The sequence below is a fragment of the Anabrus simplex genome, chromosome 1, assembly GCF_040414725.1.
Source record: "Anabrus simplex isolate iqAnaSimp1 chromosome 1, ASM4041472v1, whole genome shotgun sequence".
Classification (NCBI taxonomy): domain Eukaryota; kingdom Metazoa; phylum Arthropoda; class Insecta; order Orthoptera; family Tettigoniidae; genus Anabrus; species Anabrus simplex.
Window position 1 is genome coordinate 97,206,187 of NC_090265.1, and position 16,194 is coordinate 97,222,380.

At 40.2% G+C, this 16,194-nt stretch overlaps 1 protein-coding gene across 2 annotated transcripts in view; it reads left to right on the forward strand.

The window, feature by feature from the left end:
* Positions 1 to 16,194, forward strand: part of LOC136884362 (aminopeptidase N) — a 386,248-nt gene that overhangs the window by 60,580 nt on the left and 309,474 nt on the right. For both annotated transcript variants that reach the window (XM_067156506.2, XM_067156496.2), the window contains exon 2: positions 14,724 to 14,976. In XM_067156506.2, the coding sequence (XP_067012607.2) occupies positions 14,792 to 14,976 (185 nt within the window). In that variant the 5' untranslated portion in view covers positions 14,724 to 14,791. The remainder of the gene's footprint in view (positions 1 to 14,723; positions 14,977 to 16,194) is intronic.

A 16,194-nucleotide genomic window follows, 5' to 3' on the forward strand; every position in this document is an offset into this window, starting at 1 on the left:
GGAACAAGAAAAACATAGTCTAATGATGAGATCGACGGTTCGATTCCTACTTAGGCCCTCCGGCATTAGCAGCTATCTATTTCTACAAGATGGCGGCTATACATAGCTTCTTATGAGACAGCTTAAGAGCGCTTGCACAAGATGACTGCTGCTCTTATGAGACGCCCTAGGGGTGCTTGCGGGAGGTAGCAGCGGCAAGACGATGACTATACACAGCTGCTTATGATACGGCCTAGGGGTGCTTACACAAGATGGTGGCTGCTCTGATGAAGAAAGTTAGCTTTGCATCGTGCAGGTATTTTTACAGCACTAAACCTCATACCTTTGAAATGTGGTGGCGGGTAATTTGAAAAAATTTGACGTGCTTTTTCATAAGCTGTTAAGGCCTCCTCTTATGTCAAGGCATAGCTCTATCGAACAAGTTTAAACCTGCATCGGAATAGCTAGAGTAAGCACGTGCTGCAGTGATGACGTCATTAAGCATATTTAGACTTGCAAATCACAGAAGAAACGTAACAAGACTGGAATCGAAAACTGCACTCTATGCCGTTAACTTTATCATGTGATCGGAACATTGACTGAAGTGTTTAGAACACTAAATAAGTAGAACCGAACACTACTCGATACAACATGTGTTTAGAACATGTCAGGGGATACCTTTGTTCTAAGAAGATTAGTTTACCGCACATTCCTTGTAGGGCTAATAGGCTAAGGGGCTAATGGGCAAAAGGGCTAAAGGGCTAATGGGCTAAAGGGCTAAAGGGCTAAAGGGCTAAAAGGCTAAAAGGCTAAAGGAGCAACAACCTCATCGATCGCTATCAGAAAGAACGCTTGTACTTTGTTAAGTGTAGAAAATTAATCTTTATTTGTAAATGGTTTCATGTTCAGAACAAGGAATGGAACCTAGGGGTTACGTCTTACCTAATAAAATCCCCGAGGTGCGATGAGTTACGTTTTTCGAACTAGTGTTTGGAACACTGAACTTTTCAAGATGATAGCAGAGAGTTTAGCAATGTTCTGTTGTTGGATTATAAATTCCGCGCTACAACATGCATAAGGTGGCAGCCTTGAGGTTTACTGCCGTAAAGATGACGAGAGTGAGGTTAACAATATACCGTTGTTGGATTTTAAATTCCGCGCTATAACATGCATAAGGTGGTAGCTTTGGGGTTTACAGCCGTAAAGATGGCAGCAGTGAGGTTAGCGACGCTCTATTGTCCTTCAAAGTGAGGTTAGGGTTCGTCAAGAAGACAGCTGTCAAAAAAGCACGTGGCTATGTTTACCAAACAAGAGCACGTGGCTGTGACGTCACGGTCACTTAATCAATCCTTAGCTCGACGTCGTTAAGAGCAGCATTAGGATTAGCTATGCTTAAAACTCTTGGGAACAGAGCAGCAGTATGAATTGCCATGTTTCAAAGCGTGTACACATCACCTATCGATTTTACATGCATCAACCATCGTACTAAACTTCATCCGCTAGATCGTGCTGCTATCTTAGCACAACCTATACCCATAAAATTAATGTACAATGAATAGCCATGTTTCAAAGCGTGTACACATCACCTATCGATTTTGCATGCATCGACCATCGAACTAAACTTCATTCGCTAGATCGTGCTGCTATCTTAGCATAACCTATACCCATAAAATTAAAGTACAATGAATAGCCATGTTTCAAAGCGTGTACACATTACCTATCGATTTTGCATGCATCGACACTCGTACTAAACTTCTTCCGCTAGATTGTGCTGCTATCTTAGCATAACCTATACGCGTGACCTTAAAGTACAATGAATAGCCATGTTTCAAAGCGTGTACACATTACCTATCGACTTTGCATGCAACAAATATCGTACTAAACTTCTTCCGCTAGGTTGTGCTGCTATCTTAGCATAACTTATACACATGAACTTAAAGTACAAAGAATAGCCATGTTTCAAAGCGTGTACACATTACTTATTGATTTTGCATTCATCGAATCTCGTACTGAACTTCTTCCGCTAGATTATGCTGCTATCTTAGCATAACCTATACCCATGAACTTAAAGTACAATGAATAGTCATGTTTCAAAGCGTGTACACATCAACTATCGAATTTGCATGTATCGACTCTCGTACTAAACTTCTGCAGGTAGATTGTGCTGCTATCTTAGCATACCTTATACACATGAACTTAAAGTACAAAGAATAGCCATGTTTCAAAGCGTGTACACATTACTTATTGATTTTGCATTCATCGAATCTCGTACTGAACTTCTTCCGCTAGATTGTGCTGCTATCTTAGCATAACCTATACCCATGAAATTAAAGTACAAAGAATAGCCATGTTTCAAAGCGTGTACACATTACTTATTGATTTTGCATTCATCGAATCTCGTACTGAACTTCTTCCGCTAGATTGTGCTGGTATCTTAGCATAACTTATACACATGAACATAAAAGTACAAAGAATAGCCATGTTTCAAAGCATGTACACATTACCTATCGATTTTGCATGCATTGACTCATGTACTAAACTCCTTCCGCTAGAGTGTGCTGCTATCTTAGCGTAACCTATACGCATGACCTTAAAGTAAAAAGAATAGCCATGTTTCAAAGTGTGTACACATCACCTATCGATTTTGCATGCAACAAATATCGTACTAAACTTCTTCCACTAGATTGTGCTGCTATCTTAGCATAACTTATACACATGAACTTAAAGTACGAAGAATAGCCATGTTTCAAAGTGTGTACACATTACTTATTGATTTTGCATGCATCAAATATCGTACAAAATTTCTTCCGATAGATTGTGCTGCTGTCTTAGCATAACTAAGACGCATGAACTTAAAGTACAAAGAATAGCCTTGTTTCAAAGCGTGTACACATTACCTAATGATTTTGCACGAAACGACTATCATACTAAACTTTTTCCACTCGATTGTGCTAAAATCGTGTAAGTGTGCTGCTATCTTAGCATAACCTATCGATTTTACATGCATCGACTATCGTACTAGACTTCTTCCGCTAGAGCATGTAGCAATCGCTTTTGTGTATCCCTAACCCATGTGCACGAACTTAAAGCACAAAGAAGAGCTATGTTCTAAAGCGTGTACACATCACCTATCGATAATGTATGTATCGAATATCGTACTAAACTTCTCCTGCCAGAGCGTACGACTATCGCTTGTGTGTGCACGAACGTAAAGCATAAAGAATAGCAATGTATAAAAATCTTGTAAACAAAGCAGCAGCATTAAGTATAGCCATGTTTAAATGCGTGTACACATCATGTATCTATGATGCACGCAGTACTAAACTTATTCCATTAGAATGTACAAAGTTCGCATGTGTTTGTGCTGCTATCTTAGCATAGCCTATGTGCATGAACTTAAAGCATAAAGAATAGTTATGTGTAAAAAAATCTTGTGAACATAGCAGAATGTTTACTACATAGGTGTAAACATTGAACTTTGCATGCTGAGGCAGCATACTACGTGACCGTGACGTCACAGCCATGTGCTCTTGTTTGGTAAACATAGTCACGTGATTTTTTGACAGCTGTCTTCTTGACGAACCCTAACCTCATTTTGAAGGACAATAGAGCGTCGCTAACCTCACTGCTGCCATCTTTACGGCTGTAAACCTCAAAGCTGCCACCTTATGCATGTTATAGCGCGGAATTTATAATCCAACAACGGAACATTGTTAACCTCACTCTTGTCATCTTTACGGCAGTAAACCTCAAGGCTGCCACCTTATGCATGTTGTAGCGCGGAATTTATAATCCAACAACAGAACATTGCTAAACTCTCTGCTATCATCTTGAAAAGTTCAGTGTTCCAAACACTAGTTCGAAAAACGTAACTCATCGCACCTCGGGGATTTTATTAGGTAAGACGTAACCCCTAGGTTCCATTCCTTGTTCTGAACATGAAACCATTTACAAATAAAGATTAATTTTCTACATTTAACAAAGTACAAGCGTTCTTGCTGATAGCGATCGATGAGGTTGTTGCTCCTTTAGCCTTTTAGCCCTTTAGCCATTTAGCCCATTAGCCCTTTAGCCCTTTAGCCCTTTAGCCCTTTTGCCCATTAGCCCCTTAGCCTATTAGCCCTACAAGGAATGTGCGGTAAACTAATCTTCTTAGAACAAAGGTATCCCCTGACATGTTCTAAACACATGTTGTATCGAGTACAGTGTTCGGTTCTACTTATTTAGTGTTCTAAACACTTCAATCAATGTTCCGATCACATGATAAAGTTAACGGCATAGAGTGCAGTTTTCGATTCCAGCCTTGTTACGTTTCTTCTGTGATTTGCAAGTCTAAACGTGCTTAATGACGTCATCACTGCAGCACGTGCTTACTCTAGCTATTCCGATGCAGGTTTAAACTTGTTCGATAGAGCTATGCCTTGACATAAGAGGAGGCCTTAACAGCTTATGAAAAAGCACGTCAAATTTTTTCAAATTACCCGCCACCACATTTCAAAGGTATGAGGTTTAGTGCTGTAAAAATACCTGCACGATGCAAAGCTAGCTTTCTTCATCAGAGCAGCCACCATCTTGTGTAAGCACCTCTAGGCCGTATCATAAGCAGCTGTGTATAGTCATCGTCTTGCCGCTGCTACCTCCCGCAAGCACCCCTAGGGCGTCTCATAAGAGCAGCAGTCATCTTGTGCAAGCGCTCTTAAGCTGTCTCATAAGAAGCTATGTATAGCCGCCATCTTGTAGAAATAGATAGCTGCTAATGCCAAAGGGCCTAAGTAGAAATCGAACCGTCGATCTCATCATTAGACTATGTTTTTCTTGTTCCTGATACTGCAAACCTAGGTATCAGGTAGAAAAATTTTGCCCGTTTTCGAGATATTTATCATTTTGCATTTAAGCCCCAAATGTAATGAATCGAACCTGCACGGTACGTTATACTCTCTACCATAGCTAGACCTGATCATGTTACTAAGACTTGCTTCATTACAAGCTGAAACAGAGCTAATGCCAAAGGGCCTAAGTTAGAACCGAACCGTTGATCTCATCATTAGACTATGTTTTACTTGCTCCCCATACTGCGAACCGAGGTATTGAGTAGAAAAATTTTGTCCGTTTTGCTCTACGATGCACCGTTTTCGAGATATTTAACATTATGCATTTAAGCCCCAAATTTAATGAATCGAACTAGCACGACACGTTAGCCTCTAAGCTAGCTTTCTTCATAAGAGCAACCGCCATCTTGCGCAAGCATCTCTAGGGCGTCTCATAAGGAGCCTTGTATAACCGCCATCTTGCTCAAGCATCCCAAGGGCATCTCATAAGAACCTATGTATAGTGGCCATCTTGCATAAGCACCTTTAAGGAGTCATGTATAGCCACCATCTTGTGCAATCAGCGTCGAGAGATGGCTGATGTAGAATATTTCCTTTTAAATTATCCGCCACCATATTTCAAAGGTATGTACCTAAAGAGTGTAGCACTGAGCTCTATAGATTAAATATGGCGGATGACAGCTGACAAAAAGCGCGTGAGTTTGTTTACTAAACAAGAGCACGTAGAATTTTTCAATTTGCCGCCACCACATTTCAAAGGTATCTAGCTAAAGATGGCTGCACGGTGCTCTCTTGATTAAAGGTGGCGGATGACAGCTAACAGAACTTTTCAAATTGCCTGCTACTACAGAGAGCAGCACGGTGCTCTGTAGATTAAAGATGGCGGATGACAGCTGACGAAATTTCCCGCATGATAGCAGCACAGTGCTCTATTGATTAAAGATGGTGGATGACAGCTGTCAAAAAAAGCACGTGCTTTGTTTACTAAACAAGAGCACATAGAATTTTTCAAATTGCCGCCACCACATTTCAAAGGTATCTAGCTAAAGATGGCAGCACGGTGCTCTCTTGATTAAGGATGGCGGATGACAGCTAACAGAACTTTTCAAATTGCCCGCTACTACATAGAGGGCAGCACGGTGCTCTGTAGATTAAAGATGGCGGATGACAGCTGACTAAATTGCCCGCATGATAGCAGCACAGTGCTCTATTGATTAAAGATGATGGATGACGGCTGTCAAAAAGCACGTGGCTTTGTTTCCAAACAAGAGCACATAGAATTTTTCAAATTGCCGCCACCACATTTCAAAGGTAACTAGCTAAAGAGCGCAGCACTGAGGTTTGTGATGCAGGATGGCGGATGACAGCTGTCAGAAAAAAGCACGTGAGTTTTTAAAGCACGTGGAATTTGCCACCGCCACAAAGAGGGCAGCACGGTGCCCTCTTGATTAAAGATGGCTGCTGTCACGTGGAATTGCCTGCCACCACAGGTATCTAGCTAAAGAGGGCAGCACGGTGCTCTCTGGATTAAAGATGGCTGCTATCAAAAAGCATTTTTCAAATTATCCGCCACCACATTTCAAAGGTAAGTAGCTAAAGAGGGCACCACTGTGCTCTATGGATTAAAGATGGTGGATGACAGCTGTCCATAAAGCACGTGGGTTTGTTTACCGATTCAAATCTGGCGCTAGTAAGGTTAAGTTGGTAGCACTAAGGATGACAGCTGTGACATACCACATTTCAAAGGTAAGTAGCTAAAGAGGGTAGCACTGTGCTCTATAGATTAAAGATGGCGGATGTCAGCTGTCAAAAAGCACATAGCTTTGTTTCCAAACAAGAGCACGTAGAATTTGCCGCCACCACATTTCAAAGGTATCTAACTAAAGAGGGCTGCACTGTGCTCTGTTGATTAAAGATGGCGGATGACGGCTGTCAAAAAAGCGCGCGAGTTTGTTTCCAAACAAGAGCATGTAGAATTTTTGAAATTGCCACCACCACATAGAGGGCAGCACGGTGCTCTCTTGATTAAAGATGGCTGCTGTCATGTAGAATTTCCTGCCACCACATTTCAAAGGTATCTAGCTAAAGAGGGCAGCACGGTGCTCTCTAGATTAAAGATGGCTGCTGTCAAAAAGCATTTTTCAAATTATCTGCCACCACATTTCAAAGGTAAGTAGCTAAAGAGAGCACCACTGTGCTCTATAGATTAAAGATGGCGGATAACAGCTGTCCAAAAAGCACGTGGATTTGTTTACCGATTCTAATCTCGCCCTAGTGAGGTTAAGTTGGTAGCACTAAGGTTTAGGCCCGTTAAGATGGCAGCACTGCGGATGACAGGTGACGAATTTGCAGCTACTGCGATAAAGAGGGCAGCACAGTGCTCTGTGGTTTAAAGATGGCGGATGACAGCTGTCAAAAAAGCACGTGGATTTGTTTACCTCACGCTAGTGAGGTTAAGTTGGTAGCACTAAGGTTTAGGCCCGCCAAGATGGCAGCACTGCCGATGACAGGTGATGAATTTGCAGCTACTGCGATAAAGAGGGCAGCACGGTGCTCTGTAGTTTAAAGATGGCGGATGACAGCTGTCAAAAAAGCACATGGATTTGTTTACCTCGCGCTAGTTAGGTTAAGTTGGTACTACTGAGGTTTAGGCCCGTCAAGATGGCAGTACTGAGGTTAGCGATGCGTTGTTGTCGATGACAGCTGTCAAAAAGCACGTGGCTTTGTTTACAAATTCAAATTTCCCGCGGGTGGTGGAGGAGACCTCTGGGAGGCCTCTGGCTGTGGTGGTGGTGGAGGAGGCATCTGGGAGGCCCCCCAGTGCGCTGGCGGTGGAGATGGCCTCTGGGAGGCCTCTGGCTGTGGTGGCGGTGGAGGTGGCCTGTGGGAGCCCGCGGTGGCGGTGGCGGCCGAACTGTCCAATTATACTACTGCCGTTAAACCACGGAGGCAGTCAAATGAAACCTATTATACATTATTTTTAATGATCTTACAATAACGAATAATTCCTTTCTTAATAAGCCTGTAACTTGACAATATTGTCACTGTTCGGGTAAAAGGTCATATCTCACAATGCACTTCCTATCCATTATTTTCCTTAAGACTGGTCACGCCTCCCAGCCACATATTGTCGTGCAGTCCATCAGAACAATAATTATTTTCGCTTTGTTCATTTTCGTATGCTAACGTGTAAAGGAAAATGATTTTTAAGTACATTATATGTATGCCTCTGTGGTTTAGTGGTTAGCATGATTAGCTGCCACCGCCGAAGGCCCGGATTTGATTCTCGGCTCTGCCACAAAATTTGAAAAGTGATACGAGGGCTGGAACAGGGTCCACTTTGCCTGGGTAGGTCAAATGAGTATAGGTGGGTTCAATTCCCACCTTAGCCATCCCGAAGTGGCCTTCCATAGTTTCTCGCTTCTCCTCCAGGCATATGCCAGGATGGTACCTAACTTGAGGCCATGGCTGCTTCCTTGTCTATCCCTTCAGTCTTCCCATCCCCGCACAAGGCCCCAGTTCAGCCAAGCAGGTGAGGCTGCCTGGGTGGGGCACTGGTCCTCCTTGCCAGTTGTGTCCCCTGAACCAAAGTCTCACACTGCAGGACACTGCCCTTGCGGCGGTAGAGTCCGAGGGAAAAACCGACCCTGGAAGGTAAACAGATTAAGAAAGAAAGTACATTATAGTGTAGGAGTGCATAAAAAATCACGCAAACGTACATTCCTAGAGTGCGGTACGGTAAGCTTCATTTTCCGTTTCACGTCAGTATAGGACTAAACATCCATATGTGGCTGAGATGCGTGACCAGTCTTAAGGAAAATAAGTTAAAGGATAGGAAGAGCTTTGGGTGATATGACCTTTTGCTTGTACAGCGACAATATAGTCCATTAATTTTAGCTGCTGTAATTAAATTTATATAATGTATTCATAGGCTTTTACATTTTATATGAAGGCACCCGAGCTCCTGTGTTGATTGTTGCTGCATCCATAGGCTGCAATCCTGGGTTGGAGCCTGCTGCTGTAGTTTCGGTAATTTCGCTAGCTGCAGGTGATTCGTGATTGAAACCTGCTTGAGTGGTGTCAACTGCTAACCCCCTTAAAGGAGGTTCGTTTTCCAGGGCCTGTTGAGGATAAATATGTTTATATTGTACTCGGTTGGAGTCACTGTGTATTGGCAGAGGAGGACTGAGTAGATGGCGTGATAAAGGTGGTGGTAGATCTTCAGAAGAACACACAGTTGCATAGAGATGAGCTTGTGTGATGTTTGTCAGGGCGATGTTACTACTGGTGGAACTGGCGGCGGCAGCAATGGTGGTGGTGGTGGTGGTGGTGGTGGTGGTGGTGGTGGTGGTGGTGGTAGTTGTAACAAGGACGGTAGTTACGGAATTCATTGTGGTGTAATAACTCACTGATCCTTAAGAGCAGTCCTGGCTCTTTGGGTGAACTGCTGTACACAAGCCCTAAGAAGTGTAGTACTATAGTTCTTACTTGGGATAGGGCCCCAACACTTTTGTTAAACACATCACCACAGTGGTAGGGAATTATTCCTCTTCTTCTCTTCCACCGAAGTTGTTCTGAGGCGAAACCTCGTTCGAAAATAGGTCAGTCCGCCTATCTATCCATTTTGTTTTCTAGAAGAGTGCCTTCTCATGTTAGAATTCGGCGTAAGTACTACCGATTAACGGGGGAAGATCCTTAGGAAAGCCAGTTCCCAAAGATTTATGCAGGTCTCAGAACCTCTGTAAATATGAGTGTGTCGATATTATATTAGAGTAACATTTTTTCGAAAAGGAGAAGAAAGGCTTTATTTTTGTAACTTTTTAAGTGTTGCTTTTTGAACAAGTCAGTTATTTATATAATCGAAGTCGCTCGAAATCGGGGTCTTACAAATTGAGATGTATGGTATGTTTACCTGCATCTTTTCTGTAAATTTATGGGAACTTGAAAGCAAACAGAACATGGAGTAAGGCAATTCTGTGGGGTTGGAGGATGGATGCACACAAACTCAGTTGGCACTTTCCGTATGCAATACAAATTTAGATTTGTCTATTAGGCTACACTTTCTGTAATGGATTGGGCGTCACAGAGCAGAACCACCAGCATAAACACCTCAGTGATATTTAATTCTCTGACAAATATTTTAAATTTTATAATTTGGGGGGTAAAAAAAGTAATGTACACAATTGTGTAGGTCTACAGAGGGTCTGAAAGGGATAATAAAAGCATGAGCCACTACTGCTGCAGTCTCACGACATATATCTGGAGGTGAGATACCTCCTAGACTTGATAGTACACATTTTCAAAGGGTGTAAACCTCAAACAACCTGTAGGCCTACCGTAATGCGTCTGCAAGTCTCATTTAAGGCACCCACTTGATCAGTGTACCGTACCAGATGGGACGAATGATCTGTAATACAGTGGACGCCGGTTATTCTGATCACTCTGGAACGCAGATAATTTGATGACATTAACCGGCTGATAACAATAGACGAAAAATAAAAATTGATACTGCTTTATTCATAACCTACATGCACTACAATTAAACATATACCGGTACACACCACTGCAATACCGTTAACTGTTTTCAGCTATGTAAAATAGTATTTAATCGTTATTTGCTTCTAGTTGTCTCTCAAAAGTCCATTAGTATCCAGCGCATGTCGCATTTCAGCATTCGTTGGTCTTTGGGAAGTTTCGGCAGCATCGTCATCATCAGCATTGCTATATTCTGCTTCGTGTTCTTCACCTGTCATATCTAATTCTGCGGAAGGAACTGCCTCACATATGTCGTTTTTGTCTGTTTCACATCAGTAATGATGTCCTCATCAATGTTCATCCATTCCTGAAATTCATTTTCCGTTAAGCCTGTTGGACAAAGTTCAACATCCTCGTCTAATTCTGGTAACTCTCTGAAAAATCCCCCATACCAGAAACAGTTCCTTGTTGTATGTGCAGAAACATTATCCCATGACATGGCTAGAAGATGCAGGGCATCGAGAAGGCTGGATGTTTTGGCAAGGGCATTGGCACTAGTTTTATGTGAGTCCTCTATGTTTTCTAAGATTCTTGTGCGCATTTCATGGCGATAATACTCTTTCATGGTGCGAATGATTCCTTGATCGCATGGTTGAATTAATGAAGTCATATTCGCCGGTAAGGAAACCACATTGATGTTCTTGAGCTCACAATTCACAATGTGTGCTGCACAGTTGTCAACCAGCAAAACTATTTTACGGCCCAGCCTATTATCGCACTTCAGTAGCCATTCTTTGTAGCAGCGTGCTTCGTAAGGTCACTGACAGCAAGCAAAGAGCAAGAACACATTTATTTGATTCAGACTAGTGTAATAATATTTTGTTCGTGAATAAATTTGGTAACCATTTGAGATTGAAGACTAGCAAGGCCATTATGCAACCGGCAGCATAGTAGCAGCTCACCCCATAAGGTCATTGACAGCAAGCGAGTACATATTGTTTGGTTCAGACCAGTGTTATGACATTTGAATTTGTGGAAAATTTAGCTGAAACTGAAGAATTGGACGGTTAAGATGGCTGATATGGTTGGACATGATTAAGAGGAGGAATTTCCAAATTATATGAGAAGTCTCAGAAATATAGCAGACTTAAGGAAAAGAAAAAAGTTTCAAGAAGAGGGCAAAACTATTTTAAGTTCAACATAGTGACTGACTTAATAGGTGTTATTTATTTATTTTTTTTAAGAAAATCCTATTTCAAGTGCTTTTTATTAAATGACAAAATAAATGTAAACTTAGACACAAAGAAACATTTTATTTCTTTTTAGATGTAAATAAGGACATAAGTTCAAAGGACAGAGCACATTAAAAATTTTAGCATATAACTGACAAATTTAATAGATATCCATTTTACGATTTGAAAATTTCTATTTAAAGTCTGTAATAAATTGACATAGTAAGTAAGTTGAAACACAAATAAATATTTAACAATTTCAATATTTTTATATATAACTGTTGTATTGAGAAGTATATATGTTACAATGTACCAAGTCCAAAGATTGTTGATGTTTTGGCACCACTGAGGAAGAGAATAATTGGCTCTCAAAACATGTACAGGAATTAGGTTTAATAAAATATGTAAAGTATTGACAAGGCAGGAAAGTATTTTACAGAAATATGAATATAAGTCAATAGAACAGGAATAACCAACATGGTGAAAATAATTGATTCTTCGACGTATCAACAATAATGTCATGTGTTCATCATCATCATCCTAAGACTGATCAGTTGCCATAAAACATTTCCAGACTATCCTGTCAATTGCTGCTTCCTTCATTGAAACATAATTCTGTGCTTGGATGTCAGTTAGAATTTGTTCAAGGAAGGAATTTCTTCAATGAAGCTTTCTGCCACAGTACTCAAAATGGAATGACGCATTACATGACTCTACCAAGCAAGATGATGATTACAGATGGTGCAAAGGATTGATTTCCATTGGTTCACAGTGTCTAAAACTCTTGTGTTTGACATCTTATCTCATCATGACACATTTATCATCTTATGATAGCACCTCATCTCAAAGGCTTCAAGACAGTCCTTTTCATTTTTATTTTTTGCCCACATTCCACAGGCATACAGTGCAAATATCCATTCAAATACATGTAGCATTCTTATTTGGAGGAGTATACTAAGTTGATTGGTACACAGAAATCTCCTCTTCTCCAAAAAGGCTGTTTTTACCTGAGCAATAGAGCATTTAACTTCATTTATGCACCTTCTATCCTCTGTAATCTTATGACCTAGGACTTGACTTGTTCTATATCTGAATCATCCATCCTTAAGCAGAGAAGTTTTGGGAATTTCAAGACTGTCATGCATTTTGTTTATGAGATGTTTATTTTCATACCATATTTCTGCACTGTTGATGCAATTATTGATGGCATTCCCTGCAAGGTAGATGGGCTGCCAGCTGGAATGGCCTGATCATCTTCAAACTTAATTATTTTTATGTGTATCCCATTGATTTTTACTCCTAAACTTGTGCCTTCTAGAGCTTCCACCATCATAAACTTGCCATATGCATTAAACAGAATTGGGGAGAGAGGACATCCTTGCCTTACTCTTTTTCTGATAGGGGGTTTAATTTAAAGTTGTTCTAAATTGCACAGGTATTAATTGACTCAAGATCACTATTTGTACTACATTTAGCTTGTTATATGTTATTAGTTTAGTGTGGTAATAAATTTGCGTGTCATCAGCATAAAGATGATACTTGCAGTGATAAATTTTGATGTGATATCTATATATAAATTGAACAGGAGAGGACCTAGGACTGACCTTTGTGGGACACCAAGATTTTTGTTTGCCACTTTGATTTATTATTATTTACAACACACTGCCAGTAGTTTGTGAGTTAGGAATAGAAAAATTCCAGCACTAAGGCTAAAATTTAAGGATTGTAATTTGGAAAGTAGCAACCTTGGATTGACAATATCAAATGTGCTACTGAAATTCAAAAAAATTATTATCACTTTTCTGTTGTCCATTTCATATCTAATGTCATTTGTCACTTTCTGTGTTTTTTCTGAAAGCCTGACTGGTGAGAGTCAAGTAAAGCATATTTATTTCTGTACATAAGGATTTGTTTGTGCACCAGGCATTCCAACACTTCGCATAGAGGTGATAGGATAGAAATTAGTCTTTCATCAGAATGAAAATTTGGTGCATCACATTTTGGGACAGGCTGAAGGGCTTAGACGGATAAGGCGCCTGCTGGCCTTCTGACCCTAGCTTCGCAGGTTCAATCTTGGCTCAGTCCAGACATATTTCATGGTGCTTACGTCAGTCTTGTTAGTAGATTTACAGGAACATAAAAGAACTCATGCAGGACTAAATTCTGGCATCTCGGAGTCTCTGGAAACTGTAAAAGTAGTTAGTGGGATGAAAGAAGTCAATAACAAAAAATAAGCCAATGAGCCTTGACTGGGATGATGAGGGCATCCTTCCATGCTATATGGAAAATTCCTTGGGTCAAACAGTAGTTAAAAATGTGTGTTAAGATCAGCAGAATGGCACCAGTGATATATTTGTAGAAAGACAGAGGTATGTTTTCGTATCCAGGAGCATTTCATCTGAGAGAATACACAACTCGTTTTATGTCATTTTCAACAGTTGTGTATGATTTTACCCCTCAGTACTTGGTAACCTAACACTGTCAGGCAGTGTTAACACCAGCCACAGTAAGCTTGATAATATCTGCTCAAGAGAATATACATTCATCTCCTGTAAATTATTGTTTAAATGATTACCGGTATTAATATTATTATTATTATTATTATTATTATTGTTGTTATTATTTTTTCAAAGTCTGGCTCCATGGCAGAATGGTCTGCAAAGTGTCCTTAGGTTGAAAAAAAGTTGCAGGTTTGATTCCTGATTGGGCCAGGGATTTTAGCTGTATTTAGTTCATTCCTCTGGGTCAGGGACTCTGTGTTTGTGATGATCTTTATGATTACCTCTTTATTTGCACGCAGAACACTACACTGCTAACCAGCATAGAAATATGTGATAGTGGACACATCCCTCAACGCAGGGTTGGTGTAAGGAAAGGACATTTGGCTTTAAAACTGGGCCAAATCCACGCGTGACATGACCATCTGCAACGTCACAAGGTTATGTGAAAAGTGGTATAAGAACAAGTTAAGATTATGTTTTTCAAAAATGATTAATAATCTTCAGAGAGCACTGAATTCCTGAAGTACTTTGTTAGAAATGCCCATGTCTAAATGAAGTTTTTTTTTGTATAAAGCCAGTAAATCAAATTTGTTGGCATCACTTTCAACATCTACATATTTATACTCATGCTAATGTACTATCTACACTATTGTTAGTAGAACCATATTTTGATTTGTATAGAAATAAATTTTTCCTGACTTTGACAGGTGCAAACCACAAGTACCAGAGTCCCAAGCGCAGTGGATACTTCATAAGTAAAAGTGCAGTTGTTGCCATGGTATTTGTGTACCTCTTGTCTGTGCTGGTCACAGGCATGGTGGTCTTCCAATGGTTAAATCCCAACCCTACTGTAGCTGCTACAATGTTGGATTCCAACACTCCAGAAGAATCATCAATATCATCATCATCATCGCCAACATCTTCACGTCTACCAACACATGTGATGCCTACCTATTATCGGTGAGTACCCTACAAGAAACAGAAAGTCATTTTAAACCATATTGACTAATTTAAAAATAAATACAGTAAAAGTTAACTTTTGAGGGTAGAGTACCCTTCCTCTCTATGCATGTATTTTATCTCTGGTTATTTGAAATGGATGTGTGGCAGGGAATTACTTGAGTAAAATCTTTATGGTCTTATAAAGGGTGTAACATTATGGTTTGCAAGGTCTGCAGTGCAAGCTGGCCTGGGGCATGAGGATTGAACAGATTTCCCCTCAAAGTTATTTCACTTAGCTTTCAACATGAATAGTGAGACTATGACATGTTGTCTACTGGCAGTATGTGGATTAAAAAAACAGTAGCACCTGATCCCAGTTATTTTTTCTTGTCTTGTGGCTGGAGAACTACAGCCTTTAAGCGATGGTGTTAGTCTCTACTGCAATGGACACAGGCCTACTTTCACCCCCTCTCACATACATTCATCAACAGTAGGTTATTATTCAAAGTTACAACTTCAACAAGAACTTAGTGCAATAACAATCAGTTTTTCATGAGCAGTCCTTGTGAGAAGTTAATGATAATTACTAATGTGGCATGATGTGTTCCATAATATATTCAAATAATTACTTGTAACTTTGAGAATTCAGTTAGTGGGTATACACTAGTTACACAAAATGAGGCTATTTAACGTTCAGTTTGAACACTTAATAAGTGCTGAGAAAAGACAGAAAAAGAAGAAGTTAGAAAAAAAGCACTGAACAAATTAGTGAAAGAGTATACATTTTTGCTCCTAGTGATGGGCCAGTAGTTACAAATAATACTCCTCTAGAGGATGATTGCCTAGTTGTACTTCCTCTTAAAACACCACCACTTCCACCTCAGGTAGAACTCTTTTAAAGTGAAAAGTGATTTAGTGGTAGCAAAATCAAATGTGAAAGCGAACAGGAAGACTGTGATGAAATCACCTTAAATTTAGGTATATAAAGGAATATTCATATGGTAAGTCTTCTCTCTGGGATTGCCTAGGAAGCAGTGATAAGAGTACAGGTATCTGGAAGTCAAGTAGGGATGACATAAAAATGTTAGTGCTGAACTGTAGAATTATTGTAAAGAAAGGAAAAGAATTAAATAATTTAATAAATATGGTACCATATACAGGCTACTTACCAGATATTGTAATAGGAGTTGAATCATGGCTGAGAAATGATAAAATGAATGTAGAAATATTCTCACG